The 25,393-nt window shown below is 55.4% G+C and overlaps 1 protein-coding gene across 1 annotated transcript; it reads left to right on the top strand.

The window, feature by feature from the left end:
* Window positions 1-2,393: 2,393 nt before the first annotated feature.
* On the top strand, window positions 2,394-25,167 carry ADGRD2 (adhesion G protein-coupled receptor D2). The gene is made up of 25 exons (XM_053961939.1): window positions 2,394-2,462; window positions 2,656-2,716; window positions 3,315-3,545; window positions 3,688-4,341; window positions 4,498-4,596; window positions 5,076-5,161; window positions 5,533-5,814; window positions 7,072-7,183; window positions 7,570-7,704; window positions 7,984-8,104; window positions 8,710-8,815; window positions 9,073-9,128; window positions 10,167-10,293; window positions 10,395-10,498; window positions 11,156-11,258; window positions 11,479-11,632; window positions 12,403-12,536; window positions 13,119-13,234; window positions 14,148-14,268; window positions 17,535-17,576; window positions 17,756-17,809; window positions 18,119-18,260; window positions 18,767-18,825; window positions 21,344-21,374; window positions 24,429-25,167. Exons 1-25 carry the CDS (start codon window positions 2,415-2,417, stop codon window positions 24,434-24,436), a joined length of 3,186 nt encoding a protein of 1,061 aa, XP_053817914.1. The 5' UTR covers window positions 2,394-2,414; the 3' UTR covers window positions 24,437-25,167.
* Window positions 25,168-25,393: the final 226 nt, after the last annotated feature.

Raw genomic sequence — 25,393 nt, 5'->3', positions numbered from 1 at the left:
CCAGTTGCTGGTGAATCCATGGTGTGGTTCAAGCATTTACTGGGACGGGAGGAGTGGGAGCTGTGTGCCGTTGCTGTAGCAAAAGTCAGTGGGCATCAACCAAAGGAGCAGCTCTGGCTGTGAGGTGGGGAGTGCCATGGGGGTGACCTGGACCCTCCAGCCTTGGCATTGTCCCCGGGGCAGCAGCAGGCCCCAGTGCGAGGAAACGCCGGAACGCTGAAGCTGCTCGGTGAGGACATGGCACCAGGAACCCACTGGACATCTCCAGACCTGTCCCTCTTCACCCGCACTCCTGGGCTGTTTTGGGTTCTTTCTGCCGTGAGGATCCCTAGTCACTCCCCCACTCCCTGATTTCTCTGCCATGATCATGCGCCAGATTTTCTGGGAAGGTTTATTGGCCACTTCCATGGAGCAGTGACTGCCAGGGAAGAAGATCCCGGCGCTGCTGGCACAGCGGAGCGGGGAGGGTTGTGAGTGCTTTGGTATCGGCGATGGGCTGGGCTGGAGGGGCTGGGCTGGAGCGGCGTCCCGGGGCGCGATGTGGGCTGAGGACGTGGGCAGAGGGGTGCGGGCGCGCAGCAGCGCCCCGGGGACTCGGCATCGCCGTCCCGCTGCCCAGCGGGCCCGGTGCGGGGAGCGGCGGCACCTTCGGTGCGCGGAGCTGCGGCGGAGCCCAGCGGGGCTGCGAGGGGCGGCGGCGGCGGCGTGCGGAGCGGGGCGCGGGGTGCGGGGAAATGTGCGGAGCGGGGCGCGGGGTGCGGGGAAATGTGCGGAGCGGGGCGCGGGTTGCGGGAAGATGTGCGGAGAGGGGTGCGGCGTGCGGGGAGCTGTGCGGAGCGGGGTGCGGAGTCGTGGCCCTGATCAGCAGGTGCGGAGCCAGATGCGGAGCGGGATGCCCAGCCGTGGTCCCGCGGAGCCAGATGGGGAGCGGGGTGCGGAGCCGTGGGCCCGCGGAGCGGGTGCGGAGCGGGGTGCGGAGCGGGGTGCGGAGCCGTGGTCCCGCGGAGCGGGTGCGGAGCGGGGTGCGGAGCCGTGGCCCTGCTCAGCAGGTGCGGAACGGGGTGCGGAGCCGTGGCCCTGCTCAGCAGGTGCGGAGCGGGGTGCGGAGCCGTGGGCCCGCGGAGCGCACCGGCCGCGGTTCCCGCTCCCCGCCGCTCCGGACACCGCGGAGCGCCCCGCCGCCCCGCCGGGCTGTCGCTCTTGTCCCGCCGCCCCGCCGGGCTGTCGCGCTTGTCCCGCCGTGGCCCTGCCGCAGCCTGGCCCTGCCCGGGCTCCCCAGGGCGGCCCCAGACCCGCGGTGCCCTGAGTCACCGGGCTCGCCCCACGGCGACGCTGGGCTCTCGCAGCTGGGTCACCGGGCGCTCCCCACGGCCCCGTTTTTCTGCCCAAAGCGGGTTCCGTCTGCACCATCTCCAGGGCCCTCCTTGGAGAAGGGGACACCTGAGGCTACAGGCGCAGGCTGAGGAGCGGGAGATTGGCGGTGCCGTGGCTCCCTCTCACCCGTCAGATTTATAATTTTCCTTGGAGGGCCAAGAGCTGTGTTGGGTGTTTCCAAAGTCTCTGCTGAACTTTGGAAGACTGTGAACACAGAGCCCGGGCTGCAGAGCAGATCTCCGAAGTCCCTTAGCAGCAAAGTGCATAAATGTGCTTTTACAGCGTGCACGGGAGAGCCCGGGGAGAGCAGAGATCACTCTCAGCCGCTGATGCCAGTGCCCAGAGCTTTAGGGCTTGTTTGCATTGGCGTTGCCAGTTTCCATCTTGTGTCTTTACGTGCCCTCATCTATGATTTTACCAGGCTTTTTACTGTCGTGCACTCAGAGTTCCCTCCCCCTGGGGCAGAGGTGGGCAGATGGAGGATCACTGCCAAGTCCTGACGCTGGCAGCTCCCCGGGATGGCTCCGTGATGCTGGGCTCTGTGCTCGGGCTCACTGAGGCTGGATTTACTGCTCTGCAGGGTCTGCTCCGGTGCTCTGCTCCTGCAGGTTTTAAAGGCAATGAGAAAATCTGCCAGTGATGCAACACTGTTTAATGATGCCATTTATGGTGGCTTTTTTATTTAGTCAATGCAGATGAAGAGGCTCTGCAATCTTTCCTGTTCCCTAATATGGCACATCTCTATGTTTTATGCTTAATTATTTTGTATCCTGCAAACAAATGTTAAACTGAGACCTTAAAATCTTCAAGAAGATCTGGAAAATCTTTGGATAAGATACTATTCAGGATAGTATCTTTGGATAAGATACTATTCAGGTATTTCAGAGGGAGTCGTTTTCTCCTTTTTGTTTCAACACTTTCTGAGGAAAGCAGCAGTGTCATGGGACGTCATTTCTGCAGAATGCCTCTGTCTCCGTGATACATCTCCAGTAATATTTTATTTATTCTAGCAAAGGGTGAAATCTTCCCAGCTGGTCAGCATGTTTAGGAGAGGCTTGAGACCTGATTCTTGCTTCTTCAGCTTTCTGGTGAGTATTACCAGGTGGTTTTTTTTTTTGTTTGTTTGTTTTTGTTTTTTTTTTTTTTTTTTTGGTTGGTTTTTTTTTTCCTTTGATGTTGGTTTTTTTTTTTTTTTTTTTGTTTTTTTTTTTTTTTTTTTTTTTTTTTTTATTCTGAGTATTTGAGATAATATTAATGTTTCTCCAAATGTTACAACACCAGGTCGGTCTGTCCAGGAGTCTCCTTGCCTTTGCAGCCCTTGCCAAGAACCAGACTTCTAAAGGTTAGTGTTTTTATCAGCACTGTCTATGTGTTTTACAAGCAAAATCCAGCACAGAGAAACAAAAGATGTCTGGTGGTGCAAACAAAGGTAAGGAAACTTTTTCTGTTACTCTGTTTTGTGCCTAAAATGCTGTTTGCAGAGCTAGCTGGTATTTGCCAGGCTGTTTGCTCAGCTGCTGCTCTGTGCCCCACTGCAACTGCAAACCAAACAGATTATTTTGAGCCTGAAAATTGCATCTGCAAGTGCAGAAGCTGGGATGAGCTTTTTAGGGATAAAGCAAGTAAAGTTGTTTTTGCATAACTGCTTTGAGCAAGCTTTTCTGAGGGCCATCCCTGGGCAGAGCAGAGTGAGCTTTTCCTTTGTGCTGAGCTTGGCATGGCTCGTGTGTCCCAGGGGAGTGTGCCCAGCTCCAGCCCCGGGCCAGAGAGCACCCCTCAGTTCAGGTCCCATGAGGTCTGAGCTCTGTCACACTGTGCCCACCGACCAGCCCAAGGGCTGCGTGGGGAGAGGAGCATCCTCCAGGATGCACGAGGCAGTGCTTTTAGCAGTGGGCTGGAGAGGCTTTCTGTTCACCCAGGCTACGTGTGTCCTTCTCCAGGTTTTGCTCCTGTCACAATTGAGACCCCGAGACACACGTATGAATACGTGGCCACTGCTCTGGACTGGTGGCAAGCTGACAGGTACTGTGAGCAGCACTTTGCTCAGCTGCTCTTTGAGCCCCAGCACAGCGAGCAAGGCTCCTTCAGCAAACTGCTGCAGTCCCACCACATCAGAGGTTCTGTCTGGCTAAAGGAAAGGGACAGTGTCCTGCACAAAACAAAGAGGAGACGTGAGTATAAGTGGACATGGGCTATTTAGAGATGTTTTCATACTGAAAAATATGGCTGGAGAAGTCGTCCCTTGTTTTTTTTTATTGTCACTTTATTGGCCTTTGCTTCTTCCTTTCTGCTGACTGAAATTTCTCCTTCTAGGTGGCCACACTGTACCAGTCCTGGTATTCAGAGACAAAACAGACACAAAATATGTGAAAGTGCTCTCTGACTTCCCGGCACTGCCTGCTGTCACAGCCTGTGCCCACCTGCAGTGGGACACCAGGACCCAGGAGATCGCTACCATCTTCTCCTACGCCGTGCCTGCTTTCATTAACGAGTTCCAGCTCCGTGGCTTTGTGGACGAGGAGGGCTTTGTTCGCTTTGCTCTCATCGTCCACGGGCACCATTCCCCTTACCTGCCTGTGTTCCGTGCTGATGGACAGTGGCATCACTTCTGCGTGACCTGGCAGCAGGAAAATGGGACCTGGGCCATCTATGCCGATGGGAAAAGGAGAGCGTCAGCCAGTGGTTTGTGCTCTGCGGGGCCCTCTGCCCCCCAGGCCATCCTTGGCCAGGGCACCTTCATAATTGGGCAGGATCAAGATTCCCTGGGGGGCACCTTCAGGGCAAAGGAGTCCTTCAGTGGGAACATCACTGACCTGCACATCTGGCAGAAAGTCCTCAGCAGCGAGCACATTGAGAAAGTTCGCTCCTGCTGGGTGGTAGAGCAGGACCTTATTTTTGGGTGGAGCTCAAATGCCCTGGAAGTGGAGAGCACCGTTCAGGCAGTGGCCACGCAGCTTCTTTGCCCAGGTAAGTCTCGGTATCCTCGTGGCTACTACCCTGGCTCTTAAGGCACAGCCCACAGCGTTTGTTGTACCAGGGCTTGTGGATTGCTGCAGGAAAGGTGATACCTGCTGGGGGTGGCGTGTCCCTGGGACACCCTTCTGTCTGTGTGTGTTTCCACAGGGCCTGTGGAGGAATGCAGAGTTTTGGAAGTCGGCAGCAGTGGATTCAGTTATGCATCTTGTTTGCAGACTTTGCCTTTCATCTGTCACTACAGCAAGGGTACAGCATCTGCTAGTTATCCATGCATTGCTTCCACCACACGCACTCCTGGAGGTCCCCACCAGGCTGGGCTGGTGGCCAGGGATGGGGAGGCCCCTGCTCTCAAGGGGTCACACGCAAAACCCTCGGGAGCAACTCCAGCTGCCTGCACTCTGGCAGGGGGTTTGGCTCTTCCCCAGCTGAGCTGGGCAGTGGTGGTACACCCTCCATGGGTGCAGTGCTGTGAGTGCCTCCCAGCCCAGGCATTCCCAGATTCACTGGCCAGGGGAGCATGGGGAGAGGCAGAAAAGGAGTGTGGAACTGTCTCTCCAGATGGGATCTTGTGCTAAAAATAAAATACAGCTGTGGAGTCTCCTTGTCCTGCCTGTCCTGCAGATTTAGCCACCCTGTGAGGGCCATTGCCCAGGCTTTGAACATGGCATGTGTTAACCATGCTGTTGGACACCTCAGCAGTGGTTCTGGTTCTGGTTTGTCCCCAGATGCATACTGGCAACTGAAGAGAGCTCAGCTGGAGTCCAGTCACTCGCTCGCCAGCCGCATGAACAGCCTTGCAGTGAGGACTGTGGTGAGTCCTGCAGCCCCAGCAGTGGCACCTGGAGCAGGCAGGAGCTGCTGGGGTGGAGATGTTGGCACCTAGAGCTGTTTGAGGTCACTTTGCCCACAGCTGTGCCTGGGACCTCTCCTGAGCTGCTGTTGGAGATTGTGACCAACACAGCTGTAACTTCTGCTGTGATCAAACAAGCAGTGTTGCTTCAGATTGACTCATCTCACTGAGGACGGGAGTCTGGACAAGAAATCCCTTCCCCCAGGGTATTCCTGGTTGGCCAGACAGGTGTCCTGATGCCAGCAGGGGCATGCAGGGCATTGCCAAGGCACAGCTGATGACTGGGGGGAGTCAGGGCTCTGCACTGAACTGAACCATCTTTTCCATGACAGATTCCTGACAGTGTCTTCACGAGTGGTGTGCAAGACATGAACATCTCTGTGGCTCTTGATGCTCTTGATATCTTGGCAACTGTTCTGAGAGAAGGAGAAGTGCCCATGCTTGAGCCATCTGACCTCCTTACAGTCCTTCAATTACTAAAGCAAGTTTCAGATTTGGAAATCCAGGAGGGAGATGAGCTGGAGATGCTGGAGCAGTTGGGCCAGTATTACATGGAAGTAACTGAGTTAATTCTGGAAGAGCAGAATTCTGGGACGTGGTCATCGATCAGCCAGGTAATGGTGTCCCCAGTGTGACTGCTGTGTGCCTCACCTGTTCATCCTTGGCCTGCTGCAGCACCACAGGCTGGTCCTGCCGTCCTTGCGTGGCCACCTGTAGCCTTTGTGGCCCCACCTAAGCACGGGAAAATGCTGCCAGCACAGACATGGAGCCTCTTCAGCTCAGACCAGGGCCAGCTGCTTTGTGGTGCCTCATTGGTTGGAGGTGCAGCCAATTTCTTGTGCAAGCAAGTGCAGTGCCAGTGGTGCCTCCCTTGCAAACCCCTCTGGTGGTGAACTCAGCTCCCTTCAAGTTCTCCACGTTGTCAGCCTGGATTGACAGTTCGCAGATTCCCGGGGCTGTTTCCTTGCTCCCACATCCCACGTCTGGCAGGGACACGCCCTTCCTTTACAGTGTGTTGTGTTTTCTGTGGATGGGCTGCCAAGGAGCTGTTTGTCATCAGCCCCCTCACTGCTCAAACACCGTCAGGCTCCGCATAAGGGACTTACATCATCCCACCCCTGTGAGGTTTTTGTCCATGCTCACGTGTGCTTTTTGTGCCTGGTGCAAGGTCTGCACTCTCCACCTGCCTCTGGAAAATGTGTGACAGTGTCTGGCCTGGCCTGTGCCCCAGGAACCAAGCCAGGGATATCCAGAGATGATTAAAGGAAGCTGAGCAGTTCAGAGCTGGCCTCACTGTTCGCAGTTGCTCAGATCTCCATGGCCACAGCCACTCACAGCTTCCCACCAGTGGCACAAACCCAGCGCTGGCCCAGCGCAGCTGGTGCAGCTGACAATCTCAGGGAGAAGGGTGGGAGCTGTGCACTGCAGGGGTGGCACTTGTGCATCCAGCACAGCAGGACCTCGAGCAATGGGGCCACTCTTCTGCTGCCCTTCAGCTGGTGAACCCTATTTCTGGGTGAAACCTTTTTCCAGGAAGAGCAGATGGTTGTTCTACAGCTTTGCGAAAATCAGAACTCAAGTCTAAAGGTCTTTCTTTCCAGAAGCTCATTTAGTGATTTATTTCCATGCTGTTTTAATGGCTTTTTATGCAGAACAGCAAGTTTCCCTCGTTGCCAGACTTGTCTCCTTGCTGAAGGAACTGGGAACATCCTTCAGTAAAGAAATCACAGAAAAGCAAAGCCAAAGCCTTGAGTCTCAACTTCTCCTGTTTTCTGCCAAGGACTAAACATTTAAGGAAACTCTTGTGAGCTGTGGGAAGGGAGGGCTGATGGTGCAGGTGCTGATTTCCATTGTCCTCTCTGTTTTTGCAGGTTATCAGAGGGCCCATGGCTGTGGTTGAGCTCTGTGACAGAATGGTGTCACTCTTGGTCCCACTGCTGACCACAGAGAGGACAAAGATCACGATCCAGCATGGGAATATTGGTGAGTGGCACTGGAGGGCATCTCACCAAGACCCAGATCAGCCACCCTGTCTGGTTCCCAGTCCAAATCCACTCCTGGCTCCTCTCCTCCTCTGGCTCACCTCTCGCCAGCCCTGCAGCCTGCTCCCCATTTCCTCTGTGCAGCGTGTCACAGTGTGAGGGCACCTCTCACGCTGTGGATTGCAAGAGGACTGTAAGAAACCCTTGGGCCTGGCAGAAAGTGAGCCCAGATGGCCTCAGTTTGCACAGAAAGGGACCTGTCTGCTGCTGCTGTGGGTCTTGGCTGGCCTTGGGTGGGACTGTAGTGTCCTTGTGGTACTTTGCTGCAGCAGTAGCTCTGGAGGAAGGCTGAGCCCTTGTTCAGCACCTGATTTTAGCTGTGCACAGGGATGGAGGTGAGGGAGCTGGAGCTGAGCGAGCAGGAGCTGAGTGGCTCGGCATACGTGATCCCGACCCCTGAGAAAGGCAGGCACGACCTCATCGAAGTTCCCGCGGAGGAAATGCAAAGGCTGAAATCCAGAGGTTTGTTATGACACCTGAGCTTCCCCTGGTACCTCTGCATCACCTTCCTTAGTGGCACAAACTGTTCACTCTGGCCACGTGAGGTCTGGAGAAGTCTGGGGAGGGGAAACCCTTGGCAAAAGGGACATGGGCTGTGGGGGAGAGGTTCTGTACAGCCCCTCTAGAGACACAGCTCGGAGCTGAGCGTGTTCTGGACCCCAGCATCACCCCCCAGAGGAGGGCAGTGGTGCCCAGCGCTGCCCTGTGCTCTGTACCTGTCCCTGTGCCCTGTCCCTGCAGGTCTCCACAGAGTCACAGTGAAGAACATGTGGTTTGGCTACGGCTCCCTGCAGCGCTGCCTGTCCAGCAGCGGCACCAGTGCAGTGTCCCAGGACACGGCTGCCCCTCATGGGGGTCAGAAGTGAGTGAAACAGAGCCCCCCGCGCCCCAGGGCTGCCCTCAGCGCCACGGAAGAGCTCGTTTCCAAATCTGCATCGAGCTGGTGCCTCGATGTTGGGGTCACCTTCATCCCGATCCGTCTCAGCCCTCGCACTGGGCTGCCTGTGCACCGAGGTGCCCCGTGGGGTCTCCTGCCTCTGGCTGCCGTGGGTTACCAGCTCAGCTGGCAGGGCACGGAGCCCACGGGGGCTGCTGCAGGGAGCTGCTGGCTGGGCAGAAGGTGGCAGAAGGTGTCTCTGGAGATGGCGGCCCTGGGAGCGGGAGGCCGGGCTCGCTGCGCTCCCGGAGCTCCGAACACTAGGTGGGGATGGCCGCCCGCACATCCCGCGCACGCTGCGCCCGCTCGGCTGCTCGGCTGGAGCCCCTGGGATGCTCCAGTGCCCGCCCCAGTGACGGGCAGCGGTGGGGTTCTGCCGGGTACCCCAAGGTTCTGCCCCGTGCCCGGGGCCCCTGCAGGCGGCCCGGCAGCGACCGCATCTCCGCCGCTGCCCTGTGCGCCGGGAGATCCCGTTCTCGGAGCACGTCCTGTGCTGCCTGTGCCTGTCAGCAGCGTCCTTCCCCTGGCAGGTACCTGAGCACCACAGTGGGCACAGCTGTGGTCTCATCCACCCTGCTCAGTGACGCCCAGGAGATCAGCACGTCCGTGCGCTACCGCCTGCAGCACCGCGCCCAGGTACCCCCGAGGGGCTGTGCCCCCCGCCACCTCCTGCCACCACGGCCTGGCCCGGCTGTCCCCAGCCACGGCTCAGCACCCCAGAGCTTTGGGATGAGGGCTGTCCCTGCCCGGGGCTCTTGCCTTGGCTCCTGTGTCCTTGGGGAGGTGTTTGTCCTGTGCTGACAGACCCTGGTACAGCCAAGGGACTGACCTGCACCCCCGTGTCCGGCACCTGCGTGCCTGTGTGACCTCTTCTCTCCCCTCTCTGCCTGCAGGACCTGCCCAATACTCTGGTGGGGCCCATCTGTGCCTTCTGGAACTTCAGCCTCAGGTGCCTTGTTTCAGTTCAGGTCCCCAGATTTATGAGCTTTTTATTTCTGCTGGAAAACCAAACATCTCAGTATAAATGTAATGGTAAGAGTAGAGATCTGGAATTTTTTGCCTCCTTTGCATGCTGACATCCCTTGTCTGCTGGAGCAGAATGATTTCCTGGGAAGATTTCCTTTGGAGAAGTCACTCACAAGCAAGTGACCTTTAATGAGGTATATACAACTCAAATGGAAAGCCCTAGTTAATTATGGTTGTAGCCTGTGACAAAGAAGAGTTAGTCCAAGATATACACCCCAAAGACATGCAGGACTCCCAGCCTCATAAATCCTGCCTGGCATGGGGATGTGTTTTTGCTGAATGTCACTGTGGTGAGAACACTGAGGCTGTGATATATTATAGATTGGTAATTAAGTCATTCAAGTGGAAAAAGCCTCCTTAGAGTCCCAGACTTGTAGCAGGCATGGATCAGGTAGGGGAAGGTGGGAAGGGTGATTTTGGGAACAGCTGGTTATTGTCCAAAGGGTCCCTGCTCCGATCCTGACCTTCCTGTGGTACTGAGGCTCGGGGGCAGTGGGGGCAGAGCTGCAGCCATGGTCCCTGCCAGGGAATTGGGATGGGAGCATTGCTGCATGTCCTGAGGACCCCGTGGCACCATGCTGGCTTTGTGGCAGGCTGAGCTGTGGGCACAGCTGGACACAGCCAGCCCAGTGCTGCTCTCAGTGAAGGGGCTGTGCAGGGAGCTCTCCCCAGAGCTGTGCAGTAGCTGGCTTCTCTTTGAAGCTGTCATGGCTGAACTCCACCCTTTAATGCACACATTGACTCCAGATCTATTTTCACTGTGTGCCTGCTGCATGAGGCAAGGCTGCTGAGACAAAGGGGAGCTAAAGGGAAGTCCACGTGAAGACCTGTTTCTGATATCCTCATCTTCCTCCCTTAAACTCTGCTTTTTCTGGGAGAATGAAGTTCCCATCATGCCCTGGCTTTCTGTGGAAGTGAAAGGTAATTTCCATGTGTTTTCTCTGGTTTTGCTGCACGTTAGCCCAGATGCTGGCGGGATGTGGTCCACAGCTGGCTGCTCTGTGGCCAAGTCTCTCCCAGACTCCACTGCCTGTTTTTGCAACCACACCACAAATTTTGCCATCCTGCTGCAGGTGTACGAGATGGAGGTATGTGAGGAGCCTGTCTCTGGGGTGGGTGCTGGCACTGCCAGCCAGTGGGGTTAATTCATGAGGGATTTGAGTCTCCTGTTGTTTCATGTCTGGAGCAGAGGACCACCAAGGAGGAGTTCACACTGCAGACTTTGACTTTTATTGGATGTGGAGTTTCCTTCTGTGCCTTGATAGTCACCTTCATTTTGTTCTTGGTAGTTCGGTAAGAAAAGCCTGGACACTTGCAGCCTTCTCTGTATTTCCTACTTGGTATTTTACTTCAGAGCCTTGCTCAAAGTGTCCTTTGTCAGCGTGGGGTGATGCAGGTGTGTGGGAAGAGGTGGGAGCTGCCCTGTGCTCCGTGGCAGAGGGGAGCGGTTGGTGTTGGCTGGAGAGGGGCTCAGCCCTGGTTGTTTCTGTGGAGATGCTCATTGATCTGTGCACACACCTGCGTGTCTGTGGCAAGATTTCTATCAATTGCTAACGATGTTTACTATAAAAGCCGCTCTGCTAGAATTAATTTTTATAAAATAAATGGAGCAAGGACTATTTCCTTGATTGCCAATCCTTCTGTGTCACTTGGCAAGCACAGAGATCTGCCTTGTGAGCACGGCAGTGGCTCCCTCTGCCTCCCCCTCACTGCCTGTGCCCTGGAGCCGTGGCCAGGGGCTGAGCAGCTGTATCCAAGAGGGTCCCCAGCACCAAGTGCTCGCACAGCAAGGCTGTCCTCTGCCCCTCTCACTGTCATCTTTGCAGTCAGTGGCAGAGAGACCTCAGGTTGCCCAGGCAGGCCTGCACAGCCCGGGAGGACAGGGAGGACCCTTTTGTGGTGCACCCTCTGGTCTGGCTGCAGCTCAGGGCTCCCTCTCTCCCTCCCCAGCGTCCCCAAGAGCGAACGAACAACTGTGCACAAGAACCTGATCCTTGCCCTGGCTGCAGGAGAAGCTCTGCTCATGTTCAGTGAGCTGGCCAAGGCCAACCAGGTGAGCTCACCAGGAATGGCCCATCCATCCCAGGTGGCCAGGCTCCAGCATCTCTGTCAGAGCAACGGAACAGAAATATTTATTGATTCCCTTAAATTAATTAGAGGGTAATTACCTTACCCTTTTATTAGCTACCTGTAACTGTCATTAGGGTAGACTTGTCTCTCTGTTTGGAGGTGCACATATATGCGTTGTGCAGTGTGGTTTCTGTCCTCTCCAGGTGCTGTGTTTCATGGTCACTGCCTTCCTGCATCTCTTCTTCATGGCAGCCTTCTCATGGATGCTGGTAGAGGGGCTTCTCCTCTGGAGCAAAGTGGTAGCAGTCAACATGAGTGAAGGCAGGAGAATGAAGTTCTACTACGTGACAGGCTGGGGTATCTGCACACTCCTCTGCCTTGGGTCCTCAGAAAATACTCTTTTTCTTTTCTAGTGAAAGTTTTAATAGGAGAGATGCACAATTGTTTGATTTAATTTAATATGAGAACTGGGTGCCAGTGCCCTGCAGAGGCTCCCTTGAATTATTTGTCAAATTGCTAGTCTTAGAATGTAAGTTGAGCAGCATTTCTGTTATACTTCTAAATCCAGGAGTTCAGTAAAAAAAAAATGGAGGAGGAGATTTATTGTAAGTTCTTGTTCTTGGAGAGCATCACCATTGCCTGATAGTAATTAAATATAAATGTGTTCCTCACTAAGCACCTTTTATTCTGAGGGAGCCCTTTAGGGACATAGAATTATTTGAATAAGCTGAGTTTTGTGTCAAAGAGGAGCCTCTTTAGGGATGTGCTGCTCAAAGAGCACACACCTCGTTGGACACTGGGCAACCACTTCAAGTATTTTGGATTGGTTTATGTCTTTGATTGTCCATTTTGTTAAAAAAGCAATCTGAGGAATAAATTGCTTTGGTCAGGACTCAGGACTTGGAATGCTTTATACCTCAGAGAAAGATGCTGACAGCTTGTAAATCTGGCTGTGTTGAGCCAGGACAGATTTCAGCTGCAGAGAATTGATGTTGCTCATGGGGTTTTGGAGGCTCGTGCTGAAGTCTGTCTGGTCTGGGGGGTTTTGAAGCAATTGTCTGGTGCACAGTGCCCTGCATGGGGCATCTCTGCTTTTCCCAGGGTTTAACCTGTGGGTTTTTCTGCAGGGCTTCCAGTCCTTATCGTGGGGGTGACCCTTGCAACTTCCTTTAACAAGTATGTGGCAGCCAACCACTGCTGGCTGAACGTGCAGACCAACGTCATCTGGGCCTTCGTGGGGCCTGTGCTCTTCATCCTGGCTGTAAGTGCCAAACCCTGCAGGGAAGGTGGGAGTCCCTTGGGCCTGCTCCTAGAAAAGCAGTGCAGAGTCAGGGGTGCAGCTCATTGTGCCTGCTGCTTTTAGGGGGAAAATGTTGTTTTGCTTTATATAGACTTCTACAACACAAGTAAATCTCTTTAATCAAAAAAGCTTTTTGATAGGAAAAAGTGCTTTAAGAAAATTTTGCTGACCAGTTCTTGGTTGGCTGTTCAGTTAGGAGTGTGGCGTGTGACACTGCCTCAGCTAAAGGTCCTGTATTTTAGTATAGGAACATCTACATCCTTGAAATATCATTATACAAAACACAGCAGCAGAAAAAGGTCCAATGTTAATGGGGTCCAGAATAGACCTTTAACAGGGAAGAGGTTCTGTAGGACAAGTTTTGGGATAAGTTTCCTAGATTTCATACATGTGTGCACAGCTCTGTGAAGTCTTCTGATTTCGTTGCTTTCCTGGTAGTGATATTTGTCCCCAAGTTCTGACCCCAGTTTCCAGCAGAGAAGTCTCACCCTCTGGAGCTGAGACTGCAGGATGTCACTGAGCCCAGCAGCTCTGCCCTGGCAGGTGAACAGCTTCGTGCTGCTCCGGGTGGTGGCGGTGACTGTGGCCAGCGCTCGCAGGAGATCGAAGATGCTGACACCCAACAGCAGCCTGGAGAACCAGATGGGAACTCAGATCTGGTGAGCAGGGAAGGGCATGGCTCTCCCAGCTGTGGCTGCTCTGGGTGTGAAATACGTGAGATTGTGTTAGATACGTGGGAGAAATCCTTTCCAGTGAAGCTGCTGAGGCACTGGCACAGGTTGGCCAGAGCAGCTTGGCCAAGTGAAAGACAGCGAGCTGTGAGAGTCAGAGCAGAAGGGGCACAAGGGATTCTCTCCCCCAGGGGAACTGTGTCTCACCCAAAGACAGTCTCTAATCCCTGCTGAGAAGCCCAGCCAGCACCTTCAACTTAGGGAACCAGTGCTGGTCTCCATCTGCACTCACACTCCTAAATCTCATCCCTTTGGGACAGGAGACCCTTGGCAGTGCCTGCAGCAACCCAAGCTTGGGGCTTGGTGGGTTGAAAGTAAGGCTGGGGGCTACACACACAGGGGAAAAGGCAATGGGGACTTCTGTAATCAGTCAATACTGAGAGACCTCTAAAAAACTGCTGCCTGAGTCATTACTTTATCATGCTCTGTGAATTTTTATTGTTGTTAGCTGGCGCCGGATACCCCTGCTAGACACGCATTGTTCCCCTGTAGCATAAATAAATTTTCCCAAATTTACAGAAGCACAAAGATAGGGCATTGCTGGAGGGCAGGGTGACATCCATGTGCAAATAAAACAAATAGAGGAACCCTCCTTGTAGCAGAAATTGGGGGGAAATAGCTGTTTTCTCATGGCTGATGACGTCAAAGAGCTCTCTTCTTGCTAACTTGCAGTGATAAATGAAGAGCAGGGCTAGTACACTGGGGTCTGGGATGTGAAATATTTGGTTTTTCCCATCTTAACTTATTCTGTTTGCAGAGGAATTTGTTCCACAGCTCCTGTCTTGGTAGTGTTTCATCTCTGAAATGTGCCCGGGTAACCCTGAGCTCTTCCTCCCACCAGGGCCACGGCCAAACCCGTCCTGGTGCTGCTGCCCGTGCTGGGGCTCACCTGGGTGTGTGGGCTCCTCGTCCACCTCAGCATCGTTTGGGCCTACGTCTTCGTTGTGCTGAACTCCCTTCAGGTGAGTCCTGCCCCACGTGGGTGCCCAGGCCACGGCCAGGCCGGCGCCTGCAGTGCTCTCTACCTGTCCTTGTAGCCAGGGACACTTTAGCTCTGAAGCCAGCCCAGCTTTCCCAAGCCACTGGGCTATTTTGTCTGAGGAAAACTCATTTCATCCTTCCAAGATACAAAATATGACTCTGGAGACCTTGCACGTCTAATGGCTCTCAGCACCAGTTCCTGGCAGTGTCCTACTGGTGCCACAGGTTTCCAGTTCAGATCCTGTTTCTTGTGCAAGTTTTTCTCACATCGGTGTGGTTTCAAAATGGCAGTCACAAACTCATTAGAGTCTATATTTGCTCATATAATGGGTAATTAAAATGGTACCTGTGCAGTGAAATGGGGCAGACATCCCTCCTGCTGTTTGCTCCTGGGAAATGAGCCTCTCCTGCAGGACAGGGCTGGCCCTGGGTGCCACTGTCCCTGTCAGAGCAGGGCTGCTGGAGGAGAGCCTGCCAAAGGCCACATCCAGCCACAGCCTGCTTGACTGCTGCTTGGCTGGTGTGTTCCAGGATGGGTGTTTTCCATCCAGCTCCTGCTCAGACATTCTGAGAGGCTGTGACCTCTGTGAACAGGTCAGGCAGAGCCACCTTCCCCTTGCCTGCAGCTCAGCTTTACTGAGGGAGCCTGGGGAAGAACTAGGAATCAAGAAGTGAAAACCTTTACCTCTGAAATCCATGTTGTCTGCAGCCATGCAGCTACTCCCCAGGGATGCTCCCAGTGCCCAGTGCCAGCTCTACTGGGATCTGGTGAGATGCAGGAGTGTTTGCTGTGCCAGCTTTGGTGGGCTGGTAAGCAGAGCCTTGCTTGGGACAACTGCAAGTTTGGGGGTTATTTCTAGCTCTGACTTGCAAGACCTTGTGTGGATAATATCATCTCCTTCATACTCTTCATTCCTCTTCACCACCTGGCTACATTTTTAAGGCTTTTTCTTGTCTTGGAATCTTCCAGGGCCATGGCTGTGACTGTCATTATTGCAGTCACGTTGTTAATCAGATGGTGTTAATAGGGAATTCTGAAAGTAACTTAATTACCTGGTGCATAAAGCAACACTTAGTATTTGTTTCTGAGTTTACTGTTTTCATCAGAAGACTTCAAAGCTTTAGCCAGCCTGTATGTGGTTAAGAGAGCAAAGCAAACCCTGTCAGTCCCAGCAGCCAGGAGAGCTCAGTTCTGCACCAAGCTGGGACCGTTCCCAGGGCCTCGGGATATCTGGAACTCAGGGACACATGGTGACAAAAACTCCTGGAACACGTGCTTGCCACCTGCGATTCAAAGCATCAACAGAGACCTTGCAAACCTTGAGAGCAGGCAGCTGTAGATGGAGCTAGAGAAGCACTGAACACCCCTGGACACCCCTGCACACCACGGCTCCCAGCACGGTCCTCAGGGGGACGTGGAGCTCTCAGCAGGCAGGTGGGAGCGGGGAGCAGGCTGAGGGGCACAGCGTGGAGCAGCCCAGCCCCGGGGCTGAGGCTGTGCCTCACCACAGGTGCCCAAGGGCACTCCCTGGACTGTCCCAGCCCTTGGCACTGCGTATTCAGGGTCCCTTGCCCAGTGCTTGAGCACAAATCCCACTCCAGGGGATCCAAGTCAAGGCAGCAACTGGGCACTGCCCTCCAAACCATGGATGAGAGAGTTTTGCACCCCCATCTCCCATTTTTCTCTGTTTCAGTGGCAACTGGCTCCTGCTGTGCTGGCGGGGCGGCCGGCTCCGCGGCGCTTCCCTCCAGCACACTTGGCAGTTTCCAGCGGAGCGCTGGCCCCGCTCTCCCAGGGTGAATCCCGGCCTTATCACCACGTGCACAAGATGGGTGGCTGCTCAGGGATGTTCTGCCGGGGCTGGCGCTGCTCCAGCAGCCGGGTGCTGCTCACGCACATCCGTCGGGCCCCGATGGGAGGCTCCAAGGCCAGACAAGGGCTGCCTCTGCACATCTCCGCTCTTAAGGGTATCAGGAGGGTGGCAGGAGGCCCGTCTTGATGATAATTAAACAGCATCAGTTCTCCGTGTCTCCTCATGCCGTGCTTGGGTTATTGAGCAGGAGAGAACTGCAGGCCCAGAGCTCTGTGGACAGACATGGCTGTGCTCTACTCACTTGCCTCTGCCCCTTCATTACCAAGTTCAGGACACTCTGCAGATTGCCCCAGAGGAGAAATAAATGCTGGTGAGAAGCTGCAGGGTTGACAGAAAGCCATCCTGTTTCAGCCCCTTTGCTTACTTCCTATGGATCACTTGGAATTTCCTTTGAGGCCAGAGTGTTTCTTCACGTGTGCAGTTGTTCTGTTGCTGGGGTTGTTTTTTGTTTGACTGCTTTCTGCTTGTCTGCAGAAGCCCAAGCCTGTCTTCAGGGCTGCTCTGTGCGTTGGCACCAAAGGCGACAACTCCTTGTGCAGCCAGGCAGTGCAGGAACCCAGGCAGTGAGTGAAGAGAGCCCGTGGTGCTGCGGGGCAGGAGCAGGGGTGGAAGGGGAGGGGGCAGGAGGGGCTGCCCCAGAGCTGCATCTCCTCTCCTGCCCACTGCTGCAGCTGGGCCTCCTCTCCTTCCTTGCTCTCCTCCCAGCCGACCTCTCCGCTCCCCCCTCCCCATGCTCCTCCAGAATGATTCTTTCAAGGAAGACCTGCCTTGGAAGCCTGGCCAGAAATCTGGTCCGGGGGAGTGACCAGCATTGCTGGCTGAAGGACAGGTCACGGCACGGTGCCAGGGGGCTGCTACCATTGCGCCTGCCAAGAGCTCGCAGATGAGAGCAAGGCTCGTTGAAGACAAGATGAATTGCATCTCTTGCTGCAGCTGATTTATCTAGCTGCGATAACAAAACACCCACAGATATAACATAAATCTGGTGGGCCAGATAGGGCTGCCTTAAGGCCAAAATCGTCGGTCTGGAGCTGTAATTAGCCCCAGGCTGTGGCCCCCAGGCAATGCTCGCTCTGGGCCCGGCCTGGGCACTCTCCCTGGGCACATCCCTCGCACAGCTGTGCCCAGCGCTCCGTGGTGGCCGAGGTGCCACTGCTCACGGCTCCTCTCCTGGTGTGTGAGAGCAGCAGGCTCTGTGAACAGCCTGCTTCAAGTGTGGAAGGTGCTTCCTGCCTGGCTGTCCCTGGCTGGGCTGTGCCCACCATCTGTGCCAGCCTCACCCATCCCAGTGCTCCTCCAGCCTGTTTGCTCCATGAAAAGCAGCACAAACCATCTGCACATCTCTGACCCTTCCTCTGCTCTCTCCCTTCCAGGGCCTGTACATATTCCTGGTCTACGCAATCTATAACAGCGAGGTAAGAGATGGATTCAGTCACCCCTCACAGCAGCTCTGTGCTGGCATCTGGGGGGAGCTGGGTTCTGGCAGTTGCAACAGGCAGCACAGCCCCACTGTGCTCCTGGAACTGCGGCTGCCTTTTCTCCATTCCTTGCTGGAGCTGCTGTGGCCCTCTCTCATGTCCTTGCTCTGCTCCAGGTGAGGAATGCCATCCAGAGGATGAAGGACAAGAAGAAAGCCCTCTCGTTCACAGTAAGTTGGGAGGAATCCCTGCTGCCCCTTCATGCATCAGCCGCCCACCAGAGGAGGGTCCCAGCTGTACTGTGGGTCTGCTTTGAGGAGACGATGACGGAATGAAATCTGATTTTTTTATTTTTGTCTGCCTTCTTTGCGATCTTGTTGGACACCACAGACCCACAGATAGCCTACCCTTATTAGGCAGCAGCCTGCTCTGCCAGGGTGGATGGGAGCCAAAGCAGTGATGGTGAAATCAATCCTTGATGTTGGACCTGGCTCGTTGCAATTTTCACTGTCCTGTATCTCTCTTGCCTGTCATTCCAGAACTGCTCACATCCCATCAACTACCTATCCAGTCCAAGGAACACGACCTCCTGGGACACAGGGAAACTGAGTCCTGCAGCTGAGACTGCCCTGCCAAGCCCTGTGCAGAAAGACCCTCCAGTGAAGAACATCACCAACAAAGGTAAGAGCGTTGCTGTCGCTGTTAGCCCAGGCTGGGTGGTGACACCACAGTAAAATGTTTTTCCCAAGACTTGAATCTTAGTGCAGCTGGCACTGCATTAATTCCTTTGCACACTGTGCCTGTGTGAGCACAGGGGCTGCTGCTGCTGCTGCTGCTGCAGGGGAAGGCAGAGCCTCGTGCAAGGGGTCAGGCCCATGGCTGCAGCCTGGCTGGGTGGTCTCATCAGCATGTTAGGCAGCATTGCATTCTCCTGAGGCAAAAATCCATGTTAGTGTCCTATTTAATTAATTTTCTGGAGGAGAGGCAAAGGTGACAGTTGAAAATAGGGATTTTGACTGTGTGGAAAAAAGGTTTTGCATTCTCCAACCAGTTTGTGGGTGCAATGATGCAGAAAACCCATTTGGTCCCTTTGCTTTAGTGGGGGATACAAAGCACCAGGTTTTTGAGAAAGCATGAATATTTCTGTTCTCTGGTCTATGAACTCATTGTGCTGCTTCACCCTTCAGGAAATTTTGGAGCCAAAATTCCCATGGGCATTTCATCCATTATGTCACCCGAGAGACCGGTATGTAACACCTCGTTATCCTTCCACCTTCACCCGTCCCAGAGCACAGCAGCTCTGTAGGGACACCAGCTGAGCCTGGGCAGGGGGGACAACAGGGCAGGGCACCTTTCCAAGGGTGGGAGAGGAGTGGTCCCAGAGCAGTCGAGTTCCAAGGCAAAGGCTCACCCTGAGCCCATGGGGATGCAGGAGGGTGCTGCAGGAACACGAGGTGCCTCTGAATTCGGGCCATAAAGCCCTAGACTGAGGTTGGTGTGGATCTAGCAGGAGACTTTCCCAAGGACAGCAATTTAAATCAGGCATGGCAGGTGCCATGGGCAAGGCTCACCTCTCCCAGGAGGGCTGTGCTGCCTGCATCAGGAGGGAGAGCTCAGCAAGGCACGGCCTAAAGCAGGGAACAATTTAAATTTGACTACTCTGCTCCCACTTCCATCTCCTGCTTTTGAAATGATCATCAGTTCTTGTGTACTTGACATACAAGTGCTGTAATTCCCTCAGAATAAAATCCAGCACTACTTTCATGAGTCTCTCACTGAAGGATCTCTCTTTCCCTCTCTAATATTTATCCTTTGAAAACCTATGTCACATAGACAGCTCTTATTTATCCAATAGATAATACTTCTACAGCTGGCATATCGTTCTGAAGGCACTCAGTAAAATCCATATTTCCATCTCTCATGATTTATATTGTGGTTAATGCTGCAGCACCAGGTCCCTTGTGCTGAACAGCACCAGGACTCACTCGCAGGTGATGCTTTTCTCAGCCAGCCAGGTGCTGGCTGCCTGAGCCAGGGTCAGGGCTAAGCTCCTGGCACCAGATACGAGACGTGGGGATTAGCCCAAGGACCCGAGCTCCCTGAGGCAGGGGCATTAGGAGGCAGCAGAGCCCCTAAATGCCAAGGCCGTGGCATTTCTGAGCAGGCAAAGACAGAAAGTGCTTCCCTCCGCTGAGGGTCACTGAGGGCTTTGCTGTATCTCTGCTGTATCACAAACACTGCATGTTTGATGTGCTTGCTCCCTTTTGGGCCAAGGCAGGTGCTGCAGCTCCAGGGCACACCTGGCAGGGTCCGTGAAGCACGGCAGGGCTGGGCACGGCAGGGATGGGCACAGGGCTGGGCATGGCAGGGCTGAGCACAGGGCTGGGCACAGGGCTGGGCATGGCAGGGATGGGCACAGGGCTGGGCACAGGGCTGGGCATGGCAGGGCTGAGCACAGGGCTGGGCATGGCACAGGGCTGGGCACAGGGCTGGGCATGGCAGGGCTGGGCACAGGGCTGGGCACAGGGCTGGGCATGGCAGGGCTGGGCACAGGGCTGGGCATGGCAGGGCTGGGCATGGCAGGGATGGGCACAGGGCATGGCACAGGGCTGGGCACGGCAGGGCTGGGCATGGCAGGGATGGGCACAGGGCTGGGCACAGGGCTGGGTACGGCAGGGATGGGCATGGCAGGGCTGGGCATGGCAGGGCTGGGCACAGGGCTGGGCACAGGGTTGGGCACAGGGCTGGGCACGGCACAGGGCGGGGCATGGCAGGGCTGGGCATGGCAGGGCTGGGCACAGCACAGGGCTGGGTACACTGAGGGCTGGGCATGGCAGGGCTGGGCACGGCACAGGGCTGGGCATGGCAGGGCCGGGCACGGCACAGGGCTGGGCATGGCAGGGCTGGGCACGGCACAGGGCTGGGCATGGCAGGGCTGGGCATGGCAGGGCTGGGCACCGCACAGGGCTGGGCATGGCAGGGCTGGGCACCGCACAGGGCTGGGTACACTGAGGGCTGGGCACGCCTGTGCCCTCTCGGTGTGCCCTGTGCTGCGCGGGGGCTGGGGCTGCTTTCAGTGCCCTCAGTTATGTAAGCCAGGCTGTTTTCCCTGCTCCCTGGCTGAGTCACGGCGCTTGCCAGAGGAGCGGCGGACTCAGAATGTCACTGGCAGCTGCACAATAGTTTGGATGAAGAGAAGATGCTACTTAAAGGCGTTTGAAAACACTTAAAATGACAAAACACTGAGCGAATGGAGATTCAAACACAGACAAGATGTTCTTCGTGTTTCAGCTTTTTTAAATGTTGTTTGGTGATCTTTGTTATTGGACTGGGAGTAGGAATTTCACATCTCCCGGAGCATTAACCATCCTTTAAGCACAGAGTGCAGACTGTGTGGGCTCTTCCCAGCGCAGCACAGGGGTGCTGTCATCCTTTCCTGGGTTTTTCCTGTGGTCACCAGCCTGGTGGGTCCCCACGGGGCTGGAAGGGTCCCCAGAGTGGGTGTTGGGAGCAGGGTGTCAGCTCCCCACTGCTGAGAGGTGCAGCTGTGTCCGGGGAGCCTGTGCCAGGTGCCCGTCCCTCGGGGCTGCGGTGAAGGCTCCGGTTCCCAGCCCGTGCAGGGACAGTGGGTGGCTCAGTGCTGGGGCAGTGGGTGGGTGGGTTCTGGGGAGCCCTGCCTGGCCCCAGGGAGTGGGTTGGGGGCAACCAGCAGCAAAGCCATCAGACCCATCCCCTCTGCTTACACACGTTCTCCCCTCTTTCAGGCCGTCGAGCTGACAGCGTTCAAATGCTCAGGTAAGCTTTGCCTACATCACGTCCTGTAGTTTTTGCTGCTGTTGGTGCTGGTTCCTGTGGTTGTGTGTTGGAGGGCTGCCCAGAGGGCAGCTGCTTTCTGCTCAGGCTTCAGGAATCGTCTTATTTCCAAACTGCCCTGGTGGGTGCTGTCCTGGCCAGGCTGTGGGAAATCTGTGTCCCCCTGGACAGAAGAGGGACAGCTGGGGGCTGTGGAGCCCCAGCAGCCCTGCCAGTGGCGCTGCCTCTCCCAGCAGCACTGCTGGCTCACCCCAGGGCACCTGCCTGTTTCTCCCCATGTCTCTGCACCTTTCTTGCCCGTCCTTGTCTGCTCCAGCTCCTGGGGCCCTGCTGTGCCAGCAGAGCCAGGGGTCACAGGCATGGGGAGGTGGCAGAGCTCCTGGTGCTGAGCTCTCTGCCTGCCCCCCAGCCCTACTGCTCTGTGGCAGCGCCTGGGTTTCTCCCAGGGGGGCAGCAGCTCTCTCTGCCCTGGGCTATTTTAAACCAGCAGCTGTGGCAGAAGGCACTGGTGAGTGCTGGGAGTGCCATGATCCCAAAGAAGGGAAGCTGGGGAAGGTGGGTATTCAGACAGGGCTGGATTTATGAGCTTAAAAGCAGCCATTTAGCTTCTTGTGTTTCAGGTTGTAGAAAGGCCAATGTCACCATGGAGGTGGGTAGAATTAAAACCAGAAATCCCTCCTAAGCCCCAGGCCTCGCTGGATGGCAGCTCCCTGCTACCTCCTCGGCTTCCCAGCCTGCTTTGGGCAAGTCCCCATCTCCTCAGAATACAAATGCAACATATTTCACTTTATTTTCTTTAACAACCACTGCTGGGTACTCCCAGTGCAGCCTCTGGATGGGGACCCTCAGGTGGACAGTGCAGTGAGGACACACCGGGGGTGGAGCGATCATATTTTCTCTGCATTGTGACATTTTCTTTTGTCAAGGCAAGCAGTGCATTAGCAGGTCTCTGATTTTGCTCCACATGAAGTGTCTAAGCAGGGCACCCTCAGACTATTTTCGAGACGATGCCACCCAGAAGCAGTGCAGCCTTCCTCCCCACACTGGACACATGAGAAAGGCAGAAACGGTGGCACCCAGGAGTAGCTGTGCAGCGGCATTTTGGGCACAGGAATGGGGTCTCAGAGGCACCAAGACCTGCACTCACCACGGGCATTTGTGCTCTGTCCACCCACCCTCACCTTCTTCTGGGTATCTTTTAACCCACGCGTGTTATTAAACTCCAGCTGTGCAAAGAAGTGGGTTGTTTAGTTTGGTTTTATTTTCTCAGGGGAGCCCTCAGGGTGTTTTTAGAAGCCCAGGTCTGCACCGAGGGTGATGGAATGCCAGGCTGGGCTCGGTGCCAGGGGTGGAAGGAGTTCTGTGCACCTCCCTGAGCCCCCCAAGCTGCCCCAAGTCCTTGAGGCCGGGGTGAACGAGAAGATCTGAACCAGAAGAGCTCTCCTCTCACTCTTGTGTTCGTGCAGCTCCCCGCTGCTCCGGGCTCAGCCACGAGAGTCTCCAGCCATTGAAGCAGATAACAAAGGGCTGTAATGCCCAGCTGCAGGGGTGCTGGAGGACCCAGGGCAGCTCAGCCTCACGCAGGCTGTGCCTTCACACTCTGCTCACAGAGCAAAGCACTGCGGAGCCCTTGGGTGCCAGGATGGGGACGGATCATTCCAGCGCAGACACTGCCCCCCTTCTATTTGTTGTCTCCCAAACAGTTTAATGAAAAGAGATGTGTTTAGCCCCAGATATCTCTATTTGAAAGCTGCCAGCCAGCTGATGAAAATGGTGCTGCTGCCAGCAGGAGCTGTGGCAGAGTCAGAAGGCCACCTGTCTCTCCCAGGAAGGCTGTGCTGGATCTGGGATGGGGTCCAGCACCTCTCTGCTCCAGGGCCTCAGCCACACTCCTGTGAGAACTCTGGACATTGCACTGGCTCCAAGTGCAAGAGCCAGACAGTGGGTCCATGGGGAGGTGGGAGGTGGGATGGGTGAGGATAAGGGTGGATAAAATCCAGAAAAATTGGGAGTTTTGCAGCGTGGCTGTGGCAAGAGCCAGGCATGGCCTCCCCCCACAAGGGCTCAGTCCATGGAGCAGTTGTGCAGTAATGAGCTCCAGCCCAGCTGTAGGGAGCTGCTCTGTGCAGAGAGCCCTGCCTGGCTTTATTACACACTTTTTGTGAGCAGGGCATGGCTGGGGCAGTTCACATATTTGCACAAACAATAACTCCCATCTTCCTTGTCTTGGCAAACAAGGGCTCCAAGAGGCCTCCACATCCTCCATCTCCTCAAGTGATGGCTGCTTTGTTTCCCCACGATAATTTCATTATTCTGTTTGAATACATTTATATGTTGCTAAGCCACACATAGCAACATGGATCTTGTCTCCACAGCCCAGCCTTCCACTGATCGATACTGAGTAATTCTGCAACTCTCACCATATTGTGTTCCATAAGCTTGGTTTGAAATAATAAGGAATTTACGAGTCTTTGGGATTCAAAGCCAGAAAGGGACCTGAGTGTCATGGGGAGAAATGCAGACCCTGTCCATGGCAGCCCTGCTGGGCTGGCTGTGGCAGGATCACCCCTGGTGCCACGGCCCTTCCTGAGGAGTGCCTTGTGTACCCTGTGGAAGAGATGCAGCCCATGGGGCACCGGTGCTTCCTGCCATGGCAGAGCTGGTGTTTTCCTTAAATCCCATTTCAAGCTCATTGTTCCGTGCTCCCAGCACTGGGTGCTGTGCTCAGGCCGATGACTGACAGGGAAGAAGAGGCTTCCCTACAGCCACGGCCCTGTGCATGGAGACTGCTTTGGCTCCCTGTCACAAGGGCCGTGCTTCAGAGGCCCCCAAAGGAACAGGGGGGTCTCTGGGGTGGCAGAGCTGTACCACTGCCAGGCAGGGCTGGCTGTGCCAGCCTGGTGCCAGCTGCACCCGCAGCTCTGTCCTGCAGCAGGTTTGTGCTGTGGGGTCCCGCCAGTTCTCCCCCTGCCCTGGGAGGGACCCCTGCCCTCCCCCACTGCCAGCAGAGCTGAGACCGTTTCTCTTTTGCTTTAGGTTTCTGAGAAGTTTCTGGGTGACGAGCCTGCAATGCAGAGGGTTCTCCAGCAGGAAGGATGGCAGGTTGGAAGAGCTGGCTTCCCATGGAGAGCTTCCAGCCCGGGCAGAGCTGACACCCTGCACTCCTTCCCAGCACCACATGCTGCCAAACCAAGGCAGGGGCAGTGTGGGGTCTCATGGGGCTTTGTCTGCTGCTGACGACTGCCCTGCTCCTCTCCCGGGTGGGTACTTGTGTTCTGGGGTCCCCACGGCTCCTGCAGCCTCTGCCAGGGCAGCCAGGGCTGGCCTGGGGCGGCGCTGCCCCCACTGACCCCGGCCCCGCCGGCAGCGCTGGCAGTGCAGGGTTGTGGCTCTCGTTGTGGCTCTCGTTGTGGCTGCCTGGGGGAGCAGGAGCAGTGGGATGGGAACAAGCCCAGCTTGCCCGTGGCAGCCGTGCCCAGGCACTGCCCACGCTCCCGTGCCCGTGGGGATGGGAGCACCCCTGAGCTGGGGCAGGGCTGGCACGGGCTGTGTACGAAGCACATGCACGAGGGAACCAGCAGCTGGCTTCAAGCCTTTTCTAAACCAGCTGACATCAATAGCATCTTCTGCTGTTTAGGACAAAAATCCTCTCCCTGCTCCTGCTTGGGTTCCTGCCCGGCTGGCCTGGCCCCTCGCCAGCTGGGCGCTGCTTTCCTTCCCTCTTCTCCTGTTACCTCTGTAGTGTTTAGAACACAGAAAATGTGGTGGGTTTTTGCTGATTATGACAACAGTAAATGCTGATTTTAAAGACAACCTCCTCTCCTTGTTGCGCGGTGTCCAAGGGAAGGGGCTCATGTCCAGCTCTACGTGGCTGAGCTCAGAGATGGGGGGTTTGGCCATGGTGCAAGGACCAGGGCACAGCCCACTAATTGCCCACAAATGTTCTTGTTCCTGCACTCACTTGCAAAACACTTTAAAAGTCACTGTGGCCATACCCAGCA

Source organism: Vidua chalybeata, chromosome 21 (genome assembly GCF_026979565.1).
Source record: "Vidua chalybeata isolate OUT-0048 chromosome 21, bVidCha1 merged haplotype, whole genome shotgun sequence".
Taxonomy (NCBI): Eukaryota; Metazoa; Chordata; class Aves; order Passeriformes; family Viduidae; genus Vidua; species Vidua chalybeata.
The sequence above is the reverse complement of the archived record's forward strand: the minus strand, read 5'-3'. Positions and strand labels throughout refer to the sequence as shown.

Coding starts and splice junctions, on each gene's coding strand:
- ADGRD2 (XM_053961939.1), top strand. CDS start 2,415: ATGTTTAGGAGAGGCTTGAGACCTGATTCTTGCTTCTTCAGCTTTCTG. Junction 8,105..8,709: donor GCCCCTCATGGGGGTCAGAA/GTGAGTGAAACA, acceptor TTCCCCTGGCAG/GTACCTGAGCACCACAGTGG. Junction 9,129..10,166: donor TTCTGGAACTTCAGCCTCAG/GTGCCTTGTTTC, acceptor GCTGCACGTTAG/CCCAGATGCTGGCGGGATGT.